At 41.3% G+C, this 18,042-nt stretch overlaps 1 protein-coding gene across 1 annotated transcript in view; it reads right to left on the bottom strand.

The window, feature by feature from the left end:
- Nucleotides 1-624: 624 nt before the first annotated feature.
- The window catches only part of PRPS2 (phosphoribosyl pyrophosphate synthetase 2), a 37,154-nt gene continuing 19,736 nt past the window's right edge, over nucleotides 625-18,042 (bottom strand). The window contains exons 3-7 of the mRNA XM_060233986.1: nucleotides 15,289-15,387; nucleotides 11,849-11,973; nucleotides 9,650-9,823; nucleotides 7,408-7,567; nucleotides 625-2,993 (exon numbers count right to left, since the gene is read on the bottom strand). Of these exons, the coding sequence (XP_060089969.1) occupies nucleotides 2,901-2,993; nucleotides 7,408-7,567; nucleotides 9,650-9,823; nucleotides 11,849-11,973; nucleotides 15,289-15,387 (651 nt within the window). The 3' untranslated portion in view covers nucleotides 625-2,900. The remainder of the gene's footprint in view (nucleotides 2,994-7,407; nucleotides 7,568-9,649; nucleotides 9,824-11,848; nucleotides 11,974-15,288; nucleotides 15,388-18,042) is intronic.

The following is an 18,042-nucleotide window of genomic DNA, read 5'->3' as shown; positions in this document are numbered from 1 at the left end:
ACCAAATGCAAAACAGATGTATACAAATACTCAAATCATATCCTGAAGTTTGGGACACATTCATCGACATCATGCATGAGATATGCACACACAAACAAGCAGTTTGCTCTACTGTGTATAAAATATTCCAGATATATACACCTGTTTCAGGACGGAATGAATGTTAAGGTGGATGTTAAAATGAATAAAATGTTCAAATTGGATTAGAAGAAAGCATGCCAGAGACTCATACATAGCTCCACCATGGTCACAAGAGTTTCCCCAAAGCATCCATTTTGATGACAAATAAAATTCAGATGCCAAGGGTGTCACAGACTGTTTTAGTGCTTGTAACTGCACTCAGAGAAGGAAACTGGTATGGTTTAAGAGATCACTTGGAAGTGCATTTTATAGTTGCGTTTAAGATGTATAAAGACAATATCTAGGCATGGGATGTCAGGATTACCCACTGCCTGGTCTCCTAATCTCTTTAATTTTACAGTTGTAAGATAAGGGTTGTGTAACCTACATAAACCACACTACAAGTATTTGGATGTAACTCATTTAGGTTATCACCAGATGCAACCTTGGTGTCAAATTATGTTCCACTCCTGCATCAAAATGCTGGACACCACTACCATCCTATAAGGATAACATTTTCAAATTTATTAAGAGGGGAAAATGTAAATACAATACTCAGCAACTGTTCCAGATATTATTTGAAACAGAGACCTGATCACAAACAAAATGCTTCCAGTTGTTACAGTTTTGGTAAGATTGTGGCTTAGAATAAAAAAGATAGCACAACAACTGAAAAATTACAGGATATAATCAGTTTTATGGAAGTGGCTCTTGGAGCTACTTGACTTGGAGAAATGCTTCTGAGTCTGGAAGGACGTTTCGGAGTTTGTTGAGCAGAGTGGTAGAATACACGCTACTTTCTTTTGGGTAAGATGAAACTTAGAAAAATATACTCTTTGGTCCATAAACGTTATGCACATTTAATTACTGTTTCTCTCTGTCTTCATATTTGTCAAAACACAACAATTAATAAATGTATTTGATCGTACATCAAGGCTAGCATGTGAAAGCCATTTTAAAATTCCATTCAGATTTTCATCAATATGCTCTGTTTTTGCTGTGGAATCTAGGTTAACAAGGCAGTATCCATCAGTGCTATCCAATAACATGATGCCCATTCATTAGGAAGAATTTTTGTCTGTTGCCTTCCCTTAAGAATACCAAGTATGGAAGCTTCCTTAATGCAAGGTTAGCAACTTGACTGCTCCATTTTACAGCAGAGTATTTATTGAATTGTTTCAGTTCCCTCTCAGGCGGAATATATCAGGTTTTGTGAGAAACATTTTTTTTTTATTTAAGGGAAATACAGTAAATATTATTATTTTCATTGTTTATTTTTATTTTAAGGATAATGAGAATCTCTAGCTAGTAGAGAGAGGCCAATTTTAGAAGTTAAACTATCGCTCAGACTTCTGTAATGTGCAAGCCCTGATTTTAAAAAATTAAGGGCAGATGGTTACAGAGGTGGAAGACTGGTCCTTTTTTTAGTATTTCTCAAGTGCTGATAAAGATAAGAAACTCACAGTATGAGAGCTAATACAACATGGCTCCCTACATGTTAGGTAATGCTAGAAGCCCTAAGTCATAAAAGTGGTTCAAACTGCAAATCTTTTCCATGCCAATGGCCCTCCAGTTTCCAGGGGCACACTGTGGACTATTTCAAATATGACCATGGGCCTCACAGTGTGGTAAAGAGAAGTGTTGTTTGGAAATAAAGGGCTGTGGTGCCATGAAAGTCATGTTGAAAGAGGTTATGAGAGAGGCTCACCAAAATCAAGAAGAAGAGAGATGACTGAAGTATAATCTCAAAAAAAATACTGAATGGCTAAGGTTTTGCAAATATTATAAGGATAAACTGCCAATGGGTGTGACTTTTAAATATTACAAAACGTTATGTACGAAGTACTGCTCAGGTCAACAGTTAACTTTTTTTTTTGCATTTTAAAATGGCTTCATATGCTCTAAACCAGGAGTGGCCAACGGTAGCTCTCCAAATGTTTTTTGCCTACAACTCCCATCAGCCCCAGCCAGCATGGCCAATGGCTGGGGCTGATGGGAGTTGTAGGCAAAAAAACATCTGGAGAGCTACCGTTGGCTACCCCTGCTCTAAACCTATTTTTTCCCCTAAAATCTATTCACAAAGCAAATGTAGAAAGCTCAAAAAACCTTATTTAGTTCTGAGATGAGATTTACAATGAACAGTGCAATCCTCAACAAGTCTACTCAGAATTCTACTTAAGTCTGCTCAATGGGATTTACTCCCAAGAAAATGTTCTTATGCTTGTACTGTTAAAATGCCAATTCATAAGTCAATGGACTATGGTTGAAAGCCAGCTATGAGAACAGACATTGCATAACATGTTTTTCTCACTGATAAAAAAGTAACTTGTCGTTATAGTATAGACATTTTAAAGAGATGTATAAACTGCCCTAAGGGAATGTATCTGCTGGCTTAAGACTGGACACTGATGTCTTCAGAAGGACAAAAATACAGGCCCTGTACCCAATTTTTAAATGTCTGTTTATGAATCTAAGTTTAAAAGTTCTGAGTGAAGTTTTATAACTATCAGCAACATCTCCTACTACATACACACTCCTGAGATAACTTTGGCCTTTCTCATATAATACTTGCCCATCTCCATTATATTCCCCATTTAAAGCCCCAAGAGAATCTGTAAAAGTTCTACCAAAAAAGAGAGTCTGTTTTACATACTGTTATGACATATTGTCCTTATCTGAAGAGGTGATATATGAAACTTTCAGGCCTTCCATATCTTAATAATGTGCTGCATTTTTTAATAAAATGCTGCTAAATGCAACCTGTGGATGTCAATTTGCAGTTATAATGGGACATGGCTGAAGAGGTAGGACACAGATTCGCCATTGTGTGTTCTTCGGATAGCCTCTGCCAAAATCATGGAAATATCAATAACCTAGAAGATAAGAAAAGAACAAGAAGGTAAGGAAAGTTGAAGGTGGTAGGAAAAGAGGAAGACCAACATGGGAAGGAATGATTCAACAAGCCATGCCCTTCACAGTCTGCAAGACCTGAGGAAGGCTGCTAATGATTGGATGCTTTGGAGGTCTATTCATGGGGTGCCATATGTTGGAGGCAACTGGATGACACAATGCACACAGAGAAGATAAGAATAAGTAATCATGTCAGTCACTGGTTTAGCAGAATTTGGGACCACTATTTAATGGACAAGATATTGGTTGCCCTGGATATTGTCGACTCATATACAGTGTGTCAAAGTTTTGTTACTAAGTTCCTAATTTTGGATCAAATAGATACTAATCCACTCCATAAAGATTTGATCAAACATAACAATTATAAATTAATCTTATTTTTGATAATATGGACTAAGTTTCCTTTAGCAAACCTCTCTTTTGGACATTTTGCTCCAATTTGTTTACGTAGATCCAACCTTCCTTGCTAACCTTTTGTCTAAATTGCTTTGCTCATACAGTTTTTGAAAGTGAAAGGTTTTGTTTTGGTATGTTCGGTTGTTGGTTTATTTGTTGGACATTGTAAAGGGAGTTCTGAAGTTACAGAAGTAATGGGAGGAGAAAAAAAAATACAAAATTCCAACTACGATTTCATGTAGGAAGTTCAGTTACTGTACTTATTACTGGGTTATTGTTCATGTTTTATACTCCTTCTTATCATGGGTTTTTTGTATATTTGATATTTTCTCAATAAAAATTGTTTGAAAAAAAAGTAATCATGGCTCAAGCAAACATTAAAAGTGTAAATGGTCTAAAAATTGATGAGGAAGCACAAATGTGCTGGTCCACTTCTGACCACTAGAGGGCAATGAGAAGCCATTTGAAACTACATTGAAAGATGTTTAAAAAGGTAAAGGTAGTCCTGTGCAAGCACCAGTTGTTTCTGACTCAGGTGACGTTGCTTTCACAACGTTTTCACAACAGACTTTTTACGGGGTGGTTTGCCATTGCCTTCCCCAGTCATCTACACTTTCCCCCCAGCAAGCTGGGTACTCATTTTACCGACCTCGGAAGGATGGAAGACTGAGTCAACCTGAGCTGGCTCCCTGAAACCAGCTTCTGCTGGGATCGAACTCAGGTCGTGAGCAGAGTTCAGACTGCAATACTGCAGCTTTACCACTCTGCGCCACGGGGCTCTTCCATGAAAGATGTTTACATAAACCTTATTTTGACTGAACCATTCATGAGCCAGTGGTGTGGTAACTTTCCACAGATTCGAGTTCAGTAGCACCATGGAGACCAATAACAGTTTCAGGGTATACATTTTTGAGAATCAAAGCTTGCTTCATCATAGAGAAGTAGAGTAGCTTTGACTCTTGACAGCTTATACCCTTAAACTTTTGTTGCTCTCTAAGGTGTTACTGAACTCAAATCTAACTGTTCTATTGCAGACCAACATAGCTCCCTCTGAAATTACCTTCCCATGGTTTAAGCATCCAATCAGTCTAAATATCACCAATGTCTAGACAGCACCTTTACCCTTTATTTAGATTTCTGACACATTTGCTATGTTCTTTCTATTAAAATTTTAAAAATGTAAATAGCATGTACACTTGAAGGAACCTTTCCCCAACCTCTTAAGGAGGCTGTGGTCAGTCCCCTTCTAAAGAAGCCACCATTAGATCCAGCTGCATTGGCAAACTATCAGCCGGTGTCAAACTTGCCTTTCTTGGGCAAGATTATTTAAAGGGCGGTAGCACTGCAGTTACAGAGCTTTCTGGGTGACGCTTCCATGCTTAACATTTTCAATCCGGCTTTCGGCCAGGTGATGGAACGGAGACAGCCTTGGTCGCCCTCACAGATGACCTCCAGAGGCATTTGGATAGAGGTGGCTCAGCGGTTCTGATGTTACTGGACCTGTTGGCTGTGTTCGACATGGTCGATCATCATTTGCTGACCTGCTGTCTCACTGATGCTGGGATTCAGGGGTTGGCCTTACAATGGCTTTCCTCCTTCCTCCAGGATTGGGGACAGAGGGTGGCGATTGGAGAGGAACTGTCCCAACGGCACTCACTTACATGTGGTGTGCCACAGGGGGGGCAGGTCTCTCTCCTATGTTATTCAACATCTATATGAGTCCCCTTGCCCAGATTGCTCAGAGGTTTGGGCTGGGTTGTCATCAATATGCGGATGACTGGCTCTAGAGAGCCAGTCTGGTGTAGTGGTTAAGTGTGTGGGCTCTTATCTGGGAGAACCGGGTTTGATTCCCCACTCCTCCACTTGCACCTGCTGGAATGGCCTCGGGTCAGCCATAGCTCTGGCAGAGGTTGTCCTTGAAAGGGCAGCTGCTGTGAAAGTCCTCTCAACCCCACCTCTCAGCCCTCACAGGGTGCCTGTTGTGGGGGAGGAAGATAAAGGAGATTGTGAGCCGCTCTGAGACTCTGCGATTCGGAATGAAGGGCGGGATATAAATCCAATATCATCATCTTCTTCTATCTGATGATGGGCAGCCAGTCTGACTCCTCCCCAGAAGATCTGTCCATGGTGCTACAAGCCATGGCAGGGTGGTTCAGGCTGAGTCGACTGAAATTGAATCCGACAAAGATGGAGGTCCTGTATCTTAGTCGCCACAGTTCGGGACTGGAGGTCCTTCTACTGACCTTCGATGGAGCGCAACTTACGCTTGCACCTAAGGTTAAAAGTTTGGGAGTGCTCCTGGATCCCTCCTTAACAATGGAGGGCCAAGTAGCAGCCACTGCCAAATCAGCCTTCTATCACCTTCGGCTGATAAAGCAGTTGTTTCCCTTTCTCGAATGCGATGACTTAGCAACACTGATTCACGCTATGGTCGCCTCGAGGTTGGATTACTGTAATGCCCTCTACTTGGGGCTGCCCTTGTCCCAAATCCAGAGGCTTCAACTAGTGCAGAATGCTGCAGCCAGGTTGTTAGTGGGGCTTCCTTTACAGGAACACATTCAACCTGTGTTGAAAGCACTACACTGGCTGCCAATTGCTTACTGGATTCACTTCAAGGTGCTAGTTATTACCTTTAAAGCCCTATATGGCCAGAGACCTGCATTCTTTAGGTATTCCCTTTCCCCACATGTACCCCAGAGCGCACTTCAGTCGGGGTTGCAGAATCTACTCTCGATCTCCAGCATCAAAGAGGCCAGGCTCAAAGTGACAAGAGCCAGGGCCTTTTCTGCTGTGGCTCCTGCCCAGTGGAATGAGCTGCCAGAGGAGGTTATGACCCAGCTTACCTTTATTTGTGAAGACTCAACATATGAACATATGAAGCTGCCTTATACTGAATCAGACCCTTGGTCCATCAAAGTCAGTATTGTCTACTCAGACTGGCAGCGGCTCTCCAGGGTCTCAAGCTGAGGTTTTTCATACCTATTTGCCTGGACCCTTTTTTGGAGATGCCAGGGATTGAACCTGGGACCTTCTGCTTCCCAAGCAGATGCTCTACCACTGAGCCACCGTCCCTCCCCAATTTACTCAGGAAAATGTATGCAAAATATTTTATGCAGTCTCATAGTGCTTTAGACCAGGGGTGGCCAAACTGGCTCAGGAGCCACAAGTGGCTCTTTCACACATATTGTGTGGCTTGGAGAATGCACTTAAAGTTAAAGTTGCTTTCTTTCCCTCTCTCTTACCTCCCCATCTTCCTTCCTTCCCCTCTCTCCTTCCCTCCTCTCAAACATCTGAAGTTCATGTCTTGTGGCTTTCAAACATCTGATATTTATCCTATATGGCTCTTTCATTATGCCAGTTTGGCCACCCCGGTTTATACTATTAAAAATCATAAAAATAGAAAAACACTAAAACTCACCACCAATAAAAACCAATAAGACAGATCAACAATAACAAGCCCTACAGGCACTGGAAGATGGATAAGATGGACTGGATAGCTGAAGCTCTTCAGTAGTCCTTGTAAAGTTTGGCCCAACCAGTAATACACTGTTGTGGTATTACACTAATGGGAAAATGCTTGTCTCCAGTCCTATGGATTGCATTGTAAGGCTTAAAGGCAACACAACAGGAACAGCTGTACGCCACGCCCCCCCCCCCCGAGCTGTATTTGGGGGGCACTTTGGGGAGGAGAGAAATTCATGTTCCATGGGCAGAATTCCTTCTGCCCAAGGAAACATTTCATTAGATCAAAGTCTATATCTGTTACTTATCAACTGTCTCAGATGTGAGGGATGGATTTTGATAGCACAAGAAATGGCATTTCATATTTTCTCCCCTATCTTATTTTCAGTTACCTAAATTGTCCAAGGAGCATAGATAGCAGAATCTCTCATAAGTTTATTTCTTCTATTTTTTCTCCATGAAACCCAAATTAAACTCATATCTTTGAGATGAGCAGCACAAAATACATTTGTACATTACCTGAATCTTGGGACAATGTTTCATTTTTTCTTCCTGGGGGATCGTGTTTGTTACCACCACTGCTTCAAAAGCAGCATTATTGATCCGAGAAATAGCAGGCCCAGAGAAAATTCCATGGGTAAGAATGGCATACACTTTAGTTGCTCCTGCAGACACTAGCCTATAAAACACAGGGAAGGAAATAACGCTCAATAAACACAAACTCATAATTCCAGGCAGTGAGTTTCAGGAACCAGCAAACCTAATTACCTCGGTGTTTCTACCAGTACAAAGAAAAGCCTTTTTCAAGGTAATAAAATCCACTGTTTCAAGAGTCTCCAGGCTGGGGTGGATAACTGGCTAGGCAGATGGAACATTTTGTGATCTGAATCCTTTGGGGATCTTGAAGTACATGAAGTCAAACTACATAAAGCTTTATAATTGTCTGTTTCATGCCATATGCGCTCAAGTAAGCAAGCACTGCAGTGGCAAAGAAGACTGTGCCTCATCTACCCAAGCTATGAAAGGAATCTGCAGCCTCCTCCTTTCTATCCAAGTTTATTTTCTCATGTCAGTGGAGAGCACATCTTGATAAAACTATCAGAGTTTTGAATTCATACAACGCCTTGTACAGATGTATTGTCAAAGCCATCAGACGATACCAAATTATTAATGAAAGTAGTTTCCATACAGGATATTGCAAATTTCTTGGTCATTGTTGATAACATACACTGATTAATATACAGTGCTGATCTGGTAGCAGACCAAGTCTGTAAGATGGATAAGTTCAATTTTATCAAAGGTTTTAAGGTATTTTATCAAAGGTTCTATGGTAGAGCCTAAACAGTTTATTTTATTTATATATGGTATAATACATATATTAATCAACTGTCCTCCTGGTGGAAGCAGGCTCAGGGTGGTGCACAACATCAATAAAATTTATATCACAATAAAAACATCACAATATGATTCACTACTTGTCTCTGTTGACCTCAGACAGTGGTAAAATCCTAACAGCTCCACTATCTTATAGGGGATGGGTGGGTGGGGGAAATGGGATTGCCAAGGTGGAACAGTTGCTGTCCTCAACCGAATGCCTTGCAGAACATCTCTGCATTGTACACCCTGTGGAACTGTAAAATGTCCCATAGGGTGCAGATGTCATTTTGCGGAGAGTTCCAAAAGGTTGGAGCCACGACAGAGAAGGCCCTGCCTTTGGTCAAGGATAGCCAGATGTCTACTTGGATTACTACTGCCATTAACTCTGGAATATTCTCCTACAAACCAAAACTTGTTAAGTGCAAAACCAGTCACAAGTCTGAAGTTTTCTGAGAAACCTTTTCTGCTAGCCAATTCATCTTGACTTGCTCAAGAAGTCTATTTAAATTCTTAGGGCAGGGGTGTCAAATGTCTGGCCCATGGGCCAGAACCGGTCTGCCCAGGGCTTTAATCAGGCTTGTGGGGCTCTTTTCTCCTGCCTCCCCCCGCCCCCCCCCCCGTCCTCACCCTTTGAAGCTCTGAGGCTGCTAAAGTTCCCAGCTCCTTCTTTCTGGTCTTTGCAGGCTGAAGCAGGAAGAAAAGCCACGAAGAAAATGAGAAACGGACTTTCCATTAATGTCTCTGTGCCCAGACACACTACTCCCACAGTAGTGTATCTGAGGCGCACAGAGACCTTAATGGAAAATTCATTCTGTGTCTTCCTTGCACCTCTGTGCTGCAATGTATTTTAATGAAGTGGAGCTCAGTTTCACTTTCCAGCATTTCTACGGCCAGTTAGAAGCTGTTCCTTGCTGGAGTTGTGTGACCTTGCAAATAAAGGGTTGATGCTTTGAGCCAGCATGTCTCTGCTGAATGGACCTTAGAACTGGTGCCTAGTGAGTACTCTCACCTGAAAACGCACAGCCAAAGGGGGATATTACAGATGAGTCTCTGCTAATCTGATTATACCTGGGGCCAGGGGAAGAAGCCCAGCCATTTCATGTTTTCCTAAGCACAGAGCAGTTTATATTTTTGGTTCATATTTTTCGTTTCTGCTGTAATTAATGTGCTTTTTCTTGATGTTTTGTTTTTAAAATTGCATTGCCAAATCCCATTATTCCTCCACCTTTTCATTTTAAACAAAACACTGCACGAGTCTTACATACGTTTGTATTTTACGTTTATATTACGTTTTATAATATGCATGGCTTGGCCCCACAAAGTCCCATTTATGTTAGATCTGGCCCTCATAACAGATTGACACCCCTGCCTTAGGGTTACTCACCTGTCTGCTGCATAACATATTGTGCCACATGTGTCTGCCATATCATCCACAAGAATTGCTACACGACCAGTAACATCACCAACCAAGACCATTCGGTCCACCTCATTGGCTTTCTTTCTTTCTTTGTGAATCAGGGCGAATTCAACGTTAAGTCTGTCAGCAATTGAAGTGACCCTATATTGTGTGGAAACAGATAGTGAACATTTCATGTCTAGTTACCGGTAGATAAGTCATGGAAAGGATCTAACAATAACATTTTGGATTGGATCCAGACTAAATGTGCAATTTCCACTGATTTCCTCTTCCCACTGCTGATGCTGCCCTCCCCTGTTGTTCCTTGGGCATTTCACAGAGAGCAGTGGGCTTCAGTAGGAAAGGGGTAAGGAGGAAAGTTCCATTCTGGATCTAACCCTTTATACAGCAATCATAGCTTCAGCATCTGAAAGTAAATCCCTATGGATTTACTTCATTTTATGATATACATTTTGCCCAAATACCAGGCCATCACCCCAGATATGATGATGTCACTTCTGGGTCATATAAGCAGTGACATAGACACATCATTGCCAGTGTTCCCTCTAAGCTGACTTAGTGTGAGCTAGCTCACACATTTTTGTCTTAGCTCAGTAAGGATGACCCCAGAGCACACTAATTTATGCAGTAGCTCACAACTTTAATGTCAGTAGTTCACAAGGTAGAATTTTTGTTCACAAGACTCTGCAGCTTAGAGGGAACACTAATCACTGCATGTCAGTTGGATCTCCCTCTTTTTTTGGGGGTAAGTTCCCCCACCCACCAGCCAGCTGATTGGTAGGGCCTGGCAGCAGGGGAATAGTAGGGCCTGGCAGCAGGGGATCCCTGCCTCCATCAGAGAGCCAGTTTGGTGTAGTGGTTAAGTGTGCGGACTCTTATCTGGGAGAACCAGGTTTGATTCCCCACTCCTCCACTTGCACCTGCTGGAATGGCCTTGGGCCAGCCATAGCTCTGGCAGAAGTTGTCCTTGAAAGGGCAGCTGCTGTGAGAGCCCTCTCCAGCCCCACCCACCTCACAGGGTGTCTGTTGTGGGGGAGGAAGGTAAAGGAGATTGTGAGCCGCTCTGAGACTCTTCAGAGTGGAAGGCGGGATATAAATCCAATATCTTCTTCTTGATCTTCATCAGGGGGTCTGGCAACCTTACTTTCATGTGCTGCATTCAGATATATACCAATAAAGGGTATTCCATTCCTCCGCATACTAAGCTGCAACAGAATATATCTAGAGACATTTTAACTTCTGGGAATGGATGTGGGGAGGACCTGCTTGGCAAAGTGAAAGGGTGGGAGGAAGCACCACAGCAGGAAAGTCCCGTTCTGCTGATGGAAATCTTTTCCAGAAGAAGCAATTTACCATGGGATCCAAGCCACAGACTTAAGATTGGATCCAAACCAAATTTTCAATTAACAGAAGGTGCAGGATAATTTTGGCCAACTCTCCTTTCCTTCTGCAAACATGACAATTATTTATTGTGCACATGGGGAAAACTGATCACACCAAAATACACCCCAAAAGCAAAGGCCATTCTTCTAGACAGAGAATGAGCTCAACTGTGGAATCAGCAAGAAGATCTAGAACTGTCACAATCCAAGAGGTAAATGTAACCAGGGGGCTGGATCAGACATACATTAGAAAGATTCTGGTGGCTTCTTTACAGAAAACACACCTTCGTGTTAATAAGTATATATTTTGTAAAGAAAAATAAAGTATCAAGAGCGTAAAATGGATATATCCCAAGAGAGGTTTATTCTTAGATGCTTCATAGATAGTTTGTGAGCTAAATCTTACTGTACTCCTTTTTGTACAAAACAGTTCAATTAAAATACAATAAATGCTTACCTACACTTCAGCAGGGACAATGAGGTGGGTCTCATACTAGAGAAAAGGGAGAGGGAGAAAAGGAAGAACTGCAGCAACTGTGCTACAAGAAGCAAGCAGCAGGGAAAAGCTCCTTCCTTCTGTAGAGGGATTCAGCTAAGAAGGTCAAAAGCAGGAGAAGAGAGAAAAGAATAGTCTTTAGAGCACTGAGAGAATCTTAAGCAATACACTGCTTATCCCATGTATCAGTTTGCTTAGGCAGACAACAGAAGTTCCAGAGCACATTCATTCTGCTTTGTAGAATGAATGCTAGATAAGACAACAGAAGATGTGTTCTATGTGTTCCACCTTTTTGCTCCACCCGCATCAGGTGAGACGATGACACAGTTTCTCCAGTCCACAATATTTTCTTTGATCCACTGCAACACTGCTGGTTCTGCATACAGGTTGTCCACTGGGATATCAAAGAACCCCTAGAGACCATAAGAGAGAAATTAGCCTTGGTATGTTAAACCAGGGCTTGACAAATCCCAGGTCCCAGGGCATCATGGCACCTAGAAATTTCATCAGTTATTTATTTTAAGTGCCTTCTCGTGGTTCTTACTGGATGTACGGTGAGGGATAGAGGTTAGCTTTTTTGTTGTGATGATAACTATGTTTACTACATAGTTACTTATTCACCACAACACTTTTGTTATATTTTTAAAAACAACAAGAAACTGAAAAGTTTAGGATTAGTTTTTGTGGTTTGATGTATACCACGTTGGTGTAGTGGTTAAGTGTGCAGACTTTGGTGCAGTGGTTGTCTGGGAGAACCAGGTTTGATTCCCTACTCCTTCACTTACAGCTGCTGGAATGGCCTTGGGTTAGCCATAGCTATTGCAGGAGTTGTCCTTGAAAGGGCAGCTGCTGTGAGAGCCTTCTCAGCCCCACCCACTTCACAGGGTATCTGTTGTGGGGGGAGAAGATAAAGGAGACTGTAAGTTGCTCTGACTCTCTGATTCAGAGAGAAGAGCAGGGTATAGTCTTCTTCTTCTTTGTCTTCTTCTAACAAAGTAAAATAAAAAACTCTGAAGGATAAAAACTAGGTCTGGCTCCTAAATTATTGGAGTGTCTCCTAGGTAAGCTGAAAATTTGCTAAGGCCTATGTTAAACATTGTTGATTGCGGTCTGCACCTGACAAATTTTGAACTAACTCTGTCAAAAGTTCTGGCAGAAAAAACCAATGGAAACCCCTCCCCTCATTAAGTATGGCTGGAATGCATATAGGAGGATAACTGTGGTATACAGAAACAAGGCTGAATCACTTATTAAAATTTATGGAACAGGTTTGTGAAACTTGGCATCTGACAGTTGGTGAAATGCTGTCTTATACTCTGTACATGTGCATAACTTGTTTGAAAATGCTTTAAAAGCCTAGTTCCTGGTTTTTTCATTGATAGAGGGCTTTCACTGAAATAACTGAAACTAGAAAGGAGAGAACTTCAGAAAGCACTAAGAGGAAAATGGAAATGAACTACTGAAGTCCAACGCATTTCAGGACTAGTAGACTGTATAGGACACACTAATTTATGAATTAGGATGAATAAGTTTCCTGCATCTAGAAGTTGCACTTGAGTTGTTCATTTCAGTTAACTGCTTTCCCATCTTTTCAGGTAATACCTTCTAATTTCCTCTGCTTATTGTTGTCGTCCTTCACTTTTCCATTCTCATCAAAACAGTCATCAATACTTTGGAATTATTACCTTAGATTTTTCTACAAATTACAGCCCCCACTTTATAAGTTGTGAATTCCACGACAGTGAAACTCATGGGACTGAAAAACAGATGTCTCATTTGGCCCTGAGAAACCATCTAAGATTTCAGATTATCTCAGGTTCACAGTCCAAACAAGCAGTTGGATGACAGCCTGGGAAAGGACAAATTTTTATTTGGGCTGCAACTGGGCCACAAATGTGGACTAAAGAGAGAATTAAAATGGTAGAGCTCCAAGTTCAAAGCAGCTCTGGCAATCAAGATGACTATGAAGAGAAATCATAAGGCTGCTAAACTTCAGGTGGTGGCTGATCTCCTGGAATTACAACTGATCTCCAGGCAACAGAAATCAGTTCACCTGGAGAAAATGGCTGCTTTGGAAGGTGGACTGTATGGCATTATATGCCATGTAAGTCCCTCCCCTCCCCAAACCTCACCCTCCTCAGGTTCTACCCCCTAAACCTAAGGTATTTCCCAACTTGAAGTTGGCAGCTCTAAGAAATCACAGCCATTTTAGCTGCCACCTTCTTCATAGCCACAAAAAACTTCAAAGGCTTATGGCTGCAATTACTGGCAAACCAATTATGACCATTTCAAAAAGTGTAACTATTCCAAAATTTCAAAAATGCAATATAAAGAGTAAAAAACATTTTAATTCTCTCTTTAGTCCAAATGAAGCTGTACCCCAGTTCCAATACTTGATCACGGGGCCACAAGCTGCGGCTGGCCATTTCACACAGAGGCTTCGTCAGATATTTGTACTGGGGTCATGCAAATCTTCAAGTTTTTACACTACATTCATAAACATCTTGAGTCAAAGGTGCTGGTTTGCGGCCCCATGATCAAGTATTGGAATTGGGGTACAGCTTCATTGCCACTGACAATCTCTGAAAAATGGCATTCGGTCTTGCCTCTGAACTTATGGAATGACTGCAGTGGAATTCACTGGATTTAAAACCGCTGATTTGTTTGTCGAGTCAAACTGAAATTTGTATGAACAAACATGAAATATTGTACTTTATATTGCACTTTTGAAATTTTGGAATAATTACACCTTTTGAAATTGTCATATAATTGGTTTGCCAGTAATTGCAGCCATGAGCCTTTGAGGTTTTTTGTGGATGTCTTTTCCATGGTTTCCTCTGATTGCTTGTAACTTTCTTCATAGCAGCAAGTCAAACAAGTCTAAAGCATGGATCAATACTATTACATTTTGGTTAAATCTGCATTTTAAGACTAATGATGATAGCCTCATTTTTCATATGTACTTGTCAGAGTCTCTGTCATTTATGCGGTGAAACCACATAGAAGAGAAAATTAATTCAATAGGGATCAGTACTGATGACCTATTTGCCCTTACAAAGAGATCAGCTTGTGCACTGATTAAACAAAGACTCCTTGATATCAAGATGCAAGATCTTAGGAGCCTTACTAAAGTTAGATGTTCACCCTTGGGCCTAGGGATTTTACTCTATGGTATATGACACAGTATTTAACTTTTTAAATTGTCCCACACTATCATAGAGCCTATTCGCTAGCTCGCTTTAATGTGTTACCTTCTGCAATACCGTATGCGAATAGGCTATGTGTCTGTAGTTGGCAGGACATAGAAAGCCTTGGACATTTTTTTTTTGGCATTGCACTTACTATCTTGATAATATGCTCCATTCTTATTGAACCCTCGTTGAGAGAGCAAGTAGGGAAATCTGGTGAATGCAAAACCCTTTTTCTATTATCTTCTCAGAATCAAATGGTGATTGAAACTGTGGCTAAATTCTTGTACCTTGCATCTATGAGGTGAGTAATGTATTAACAGACTGGGCCAGGACTGTTTGAATTGTTTCTTAGCCGCCCTGAGCCTGCTTAGGCGGGGGAGGGCGGGATACAAATAAAATTTTACTTACTTACTTATTTTCTGTTATTAATATGGTTGCTATGTCAATAAATGTTGTTGTTGTTTAAAAAGTCAAAACAGGGGACACCAGGCTGTGGTAACAGAGAGCTGAACTGACTCAAGAACAGAACAAACATACCTGTATCTGTGAAGCATGCAAGTCCATTGTGATGATGTGGTCTGCTCCAGCAACTGATAACATATTGGCAACAAGTTTTGCAGAAATGGGAGCCCGGCTCTGAAGTCAAAAGAAATGGATTTTATGCATTTTGAAAACAAGTAATCAGACCTCCAAATTCCAGTTACATCAATAAACAGTGAGATTACCACAGGGATCATGGCAGGATTATTCTATATACAACTAATAAAAAGGCAGTAATAATAATAATAATACATAATAGGACAGCCAGTGTGGTGTAGGACTGGGACCAGAAGTTCCAGTTTAAAAACCCCACTTGGCTTGAAAGTAACAGGATGAACTTTGGGCCTATCACCTCATAAGGATAAAAGGGAACAGGAGGCACTATGTGCAGCATCCCGGCTTCTTTAGAGGAAGAGTGGAATAAAACTTGCACAAAGGAAATACATAAAAGTAACTTTCTAACTTTTGGCAGAATTGTACTAGTTGTTCATATGGAAATTATTCTTGTTAGAACTATTCTTCTGAAATCCTTGAAATGTAAGTGTTATAGTAAGGCACTTGAAGCTCACATGAAGCACTCTTAACTTGTAAAAATGAGCACGTTTCTTAAGGAAAGGCCAGAAGTTTAGAGTACAGTCTGCTGAAACTGGCTTTTCCCTTTCTCTTGCTTCTTTCAAGCAATGTGGTTCTTTGAACCAAAACAGCCCTGCATAATTTTCAGAGTTGTCCTCTCTGTGGAGTCGTGGCAGTGACTGCTAGCAAACAAAACAGGGTTTTTTTAACCTAAAAAGTGGTGATTGTCAAACCTCCCCTTTGCAATAAGGTTTCTAGATCTTCCAGTGTTGAAATCAATAATGTCAGCAGCATGTTGAACTTGTTGCTGATTCAACAGCACAGCTAGTAAGCTCTGGGGTGTCTGCTTCTTGTTTTTTTTGTTTATTGTTTTTTACCTGAACAGAATAAAATTCTGGATTTTTTTCTTTTGCCACATCTCTGGAAATATGTCTGAATACCACTACTTGCCTTCTCCAAACAGCTTGATATAGATGCTAAAGTACATGGGGGACAAGATATAACTTTGCAGGGGCCCAAGGTAGGACTGAAACCACCATAAAACAGTGCCTCCCAGTCCCAACCACAAAAGTTGATCCAGAAAGCTCCCAGGAGAATTAACAGGGTTGTCCTCTCCCTGTTCATATCCTGGCACATGTCATCCACCCGGGTGACCAAGGCTGTTTAACCAGGCTTGAAAACAGACTGGAATAAATCCAAATAATCCACTTTATTCTGGAGTTTCTGAAGTTGTGCAGACACCACCTGTTCCCATTCACCTTGTTCAAGAATGATACACTTGAGACTGGATGGTATTAGTAAACTCTCCTGGGTCCAAAGTAAATTTCTTTAGGAGTGGACACACCACTGTCTGCTTCAAGGCAGCAGAGACCTCTGTCTCCCTTGTGGAGGCCTTTGCTATCTCCTGGATGCAGTCCACAAGTCCCCCCCTCCCCGGCAGCTAATTTAATTATCCAGGAGGGGAAAGGGTCATACAAGCAGGTGGTATGACTTAAACATCTAAGTTGTCCATAACCTCAGACTGGACAAGTTGCAAGGTATCCCACACAACTGGACAAATGGTCCCAGGATGGACCATCCAGTCCTGTCACTGTTAATGTAGAGTCTAAGTCAGAATAGATGCAAGAGTGCTTAGCAAAATGATTGCAGAGGACAGCAGAACAGTCTACCTCCTCCTGAGGCTTTCTGCATACAAAGCAGAGGTTCTTCCACTGATCTCCCACCACTGCAGTCTTGGTTTTCCTTTAAGTCTAAACCTCAGCAGGTGGTGATTTGTCCCTGGCTAGAAGACCCTCTTTACTCCCCACAGCTTCAGATCACATGCTTCCTGCCCAGAGCAGAACAGAATGTGTTTCTGGTATTGGTAGAATTCCTCTACTTCTCTTTTAGGGTTTTCAAAATGTCTGCAGATGGGGGTATGTATTAGTTCTGAATTTTGGACTGTTTCTCCATGACCCAAAATAGCAACCCTGTGTAAAAATGATAAAGCCTTGTGTTGAACACTACTGTTCTCTTGCTAAGACCGAACAGTCTCGGTATAGGTTAATAATTAGGTATATACCAATCTATGCTATAAATGACTCATACCTTTCCCATACAAGGTAAAAGCTGAGAATTTTAATCTTTAAAAAGCCAACAGGAAAAAAAAATCAAACTCCCTACTGATTGTTTTGTTCCAGTGAGAATTTTCCTGCTGGGCTTTAAGGCAAACTCAAATGCCCTGCAAAAACGTATATGACTGAGTGTTCTGTGTAGTTGACCTATAAGGACTGGGCCTCAGTATTTCTTGGCACTGGAATGGTAACTTTTTTCCTCTTCAAAGTTTTTTGAGTTCTAGAAGCATACAGGTAACTTCTCATACTGGCACAAAACACTTTGGTTACACTTGACTGGAAGAGTTCAGTGACTAGCAGAGAAATCAGCAGTTTGGATTGTCCTTCCAATCTGAAGGGCAATACTACTTCAAAGCTCAAACTACAACGTATTAATCACAAACCAACTTTGGGCAACTTTGTTCAGCAGGCCAGGAGCTCAGTGATTTCAGAAAACAATTTTCTCGCCTGCTTTATGAAACTAGCTTTCATTGTTTCCAGCACAGCTTTAAAATGGAAACCAATAAAGAAAAGAAGACAGTGCTGCTTTCCCAAATGGAAGATTCCTCACCCTCGAATACCTTTT

Source organism: Heteronotia binoei, chromosome 3 (assembly GCF_032191835.1).
Source record: "Heteronotia binoei isolate CCM8104 ecotype False Entrance Well chromosome 3, APGP_CSIRO_Hbin_v1, whole genome shotgun sequence".
Classification (NCBI taxonomy): domain Eukaryota; kingdom Metazoa; phylum Chordata; class Lepidosauria; order Squamata; family Gekkonidae; genus Heteronotia; species Heteronotia binoei.
The sequence above is the reverse complement of the archived record's forward strand: the minus strand, read 5'-3'. Positions and strand labels throughout refer to the sequence as shown.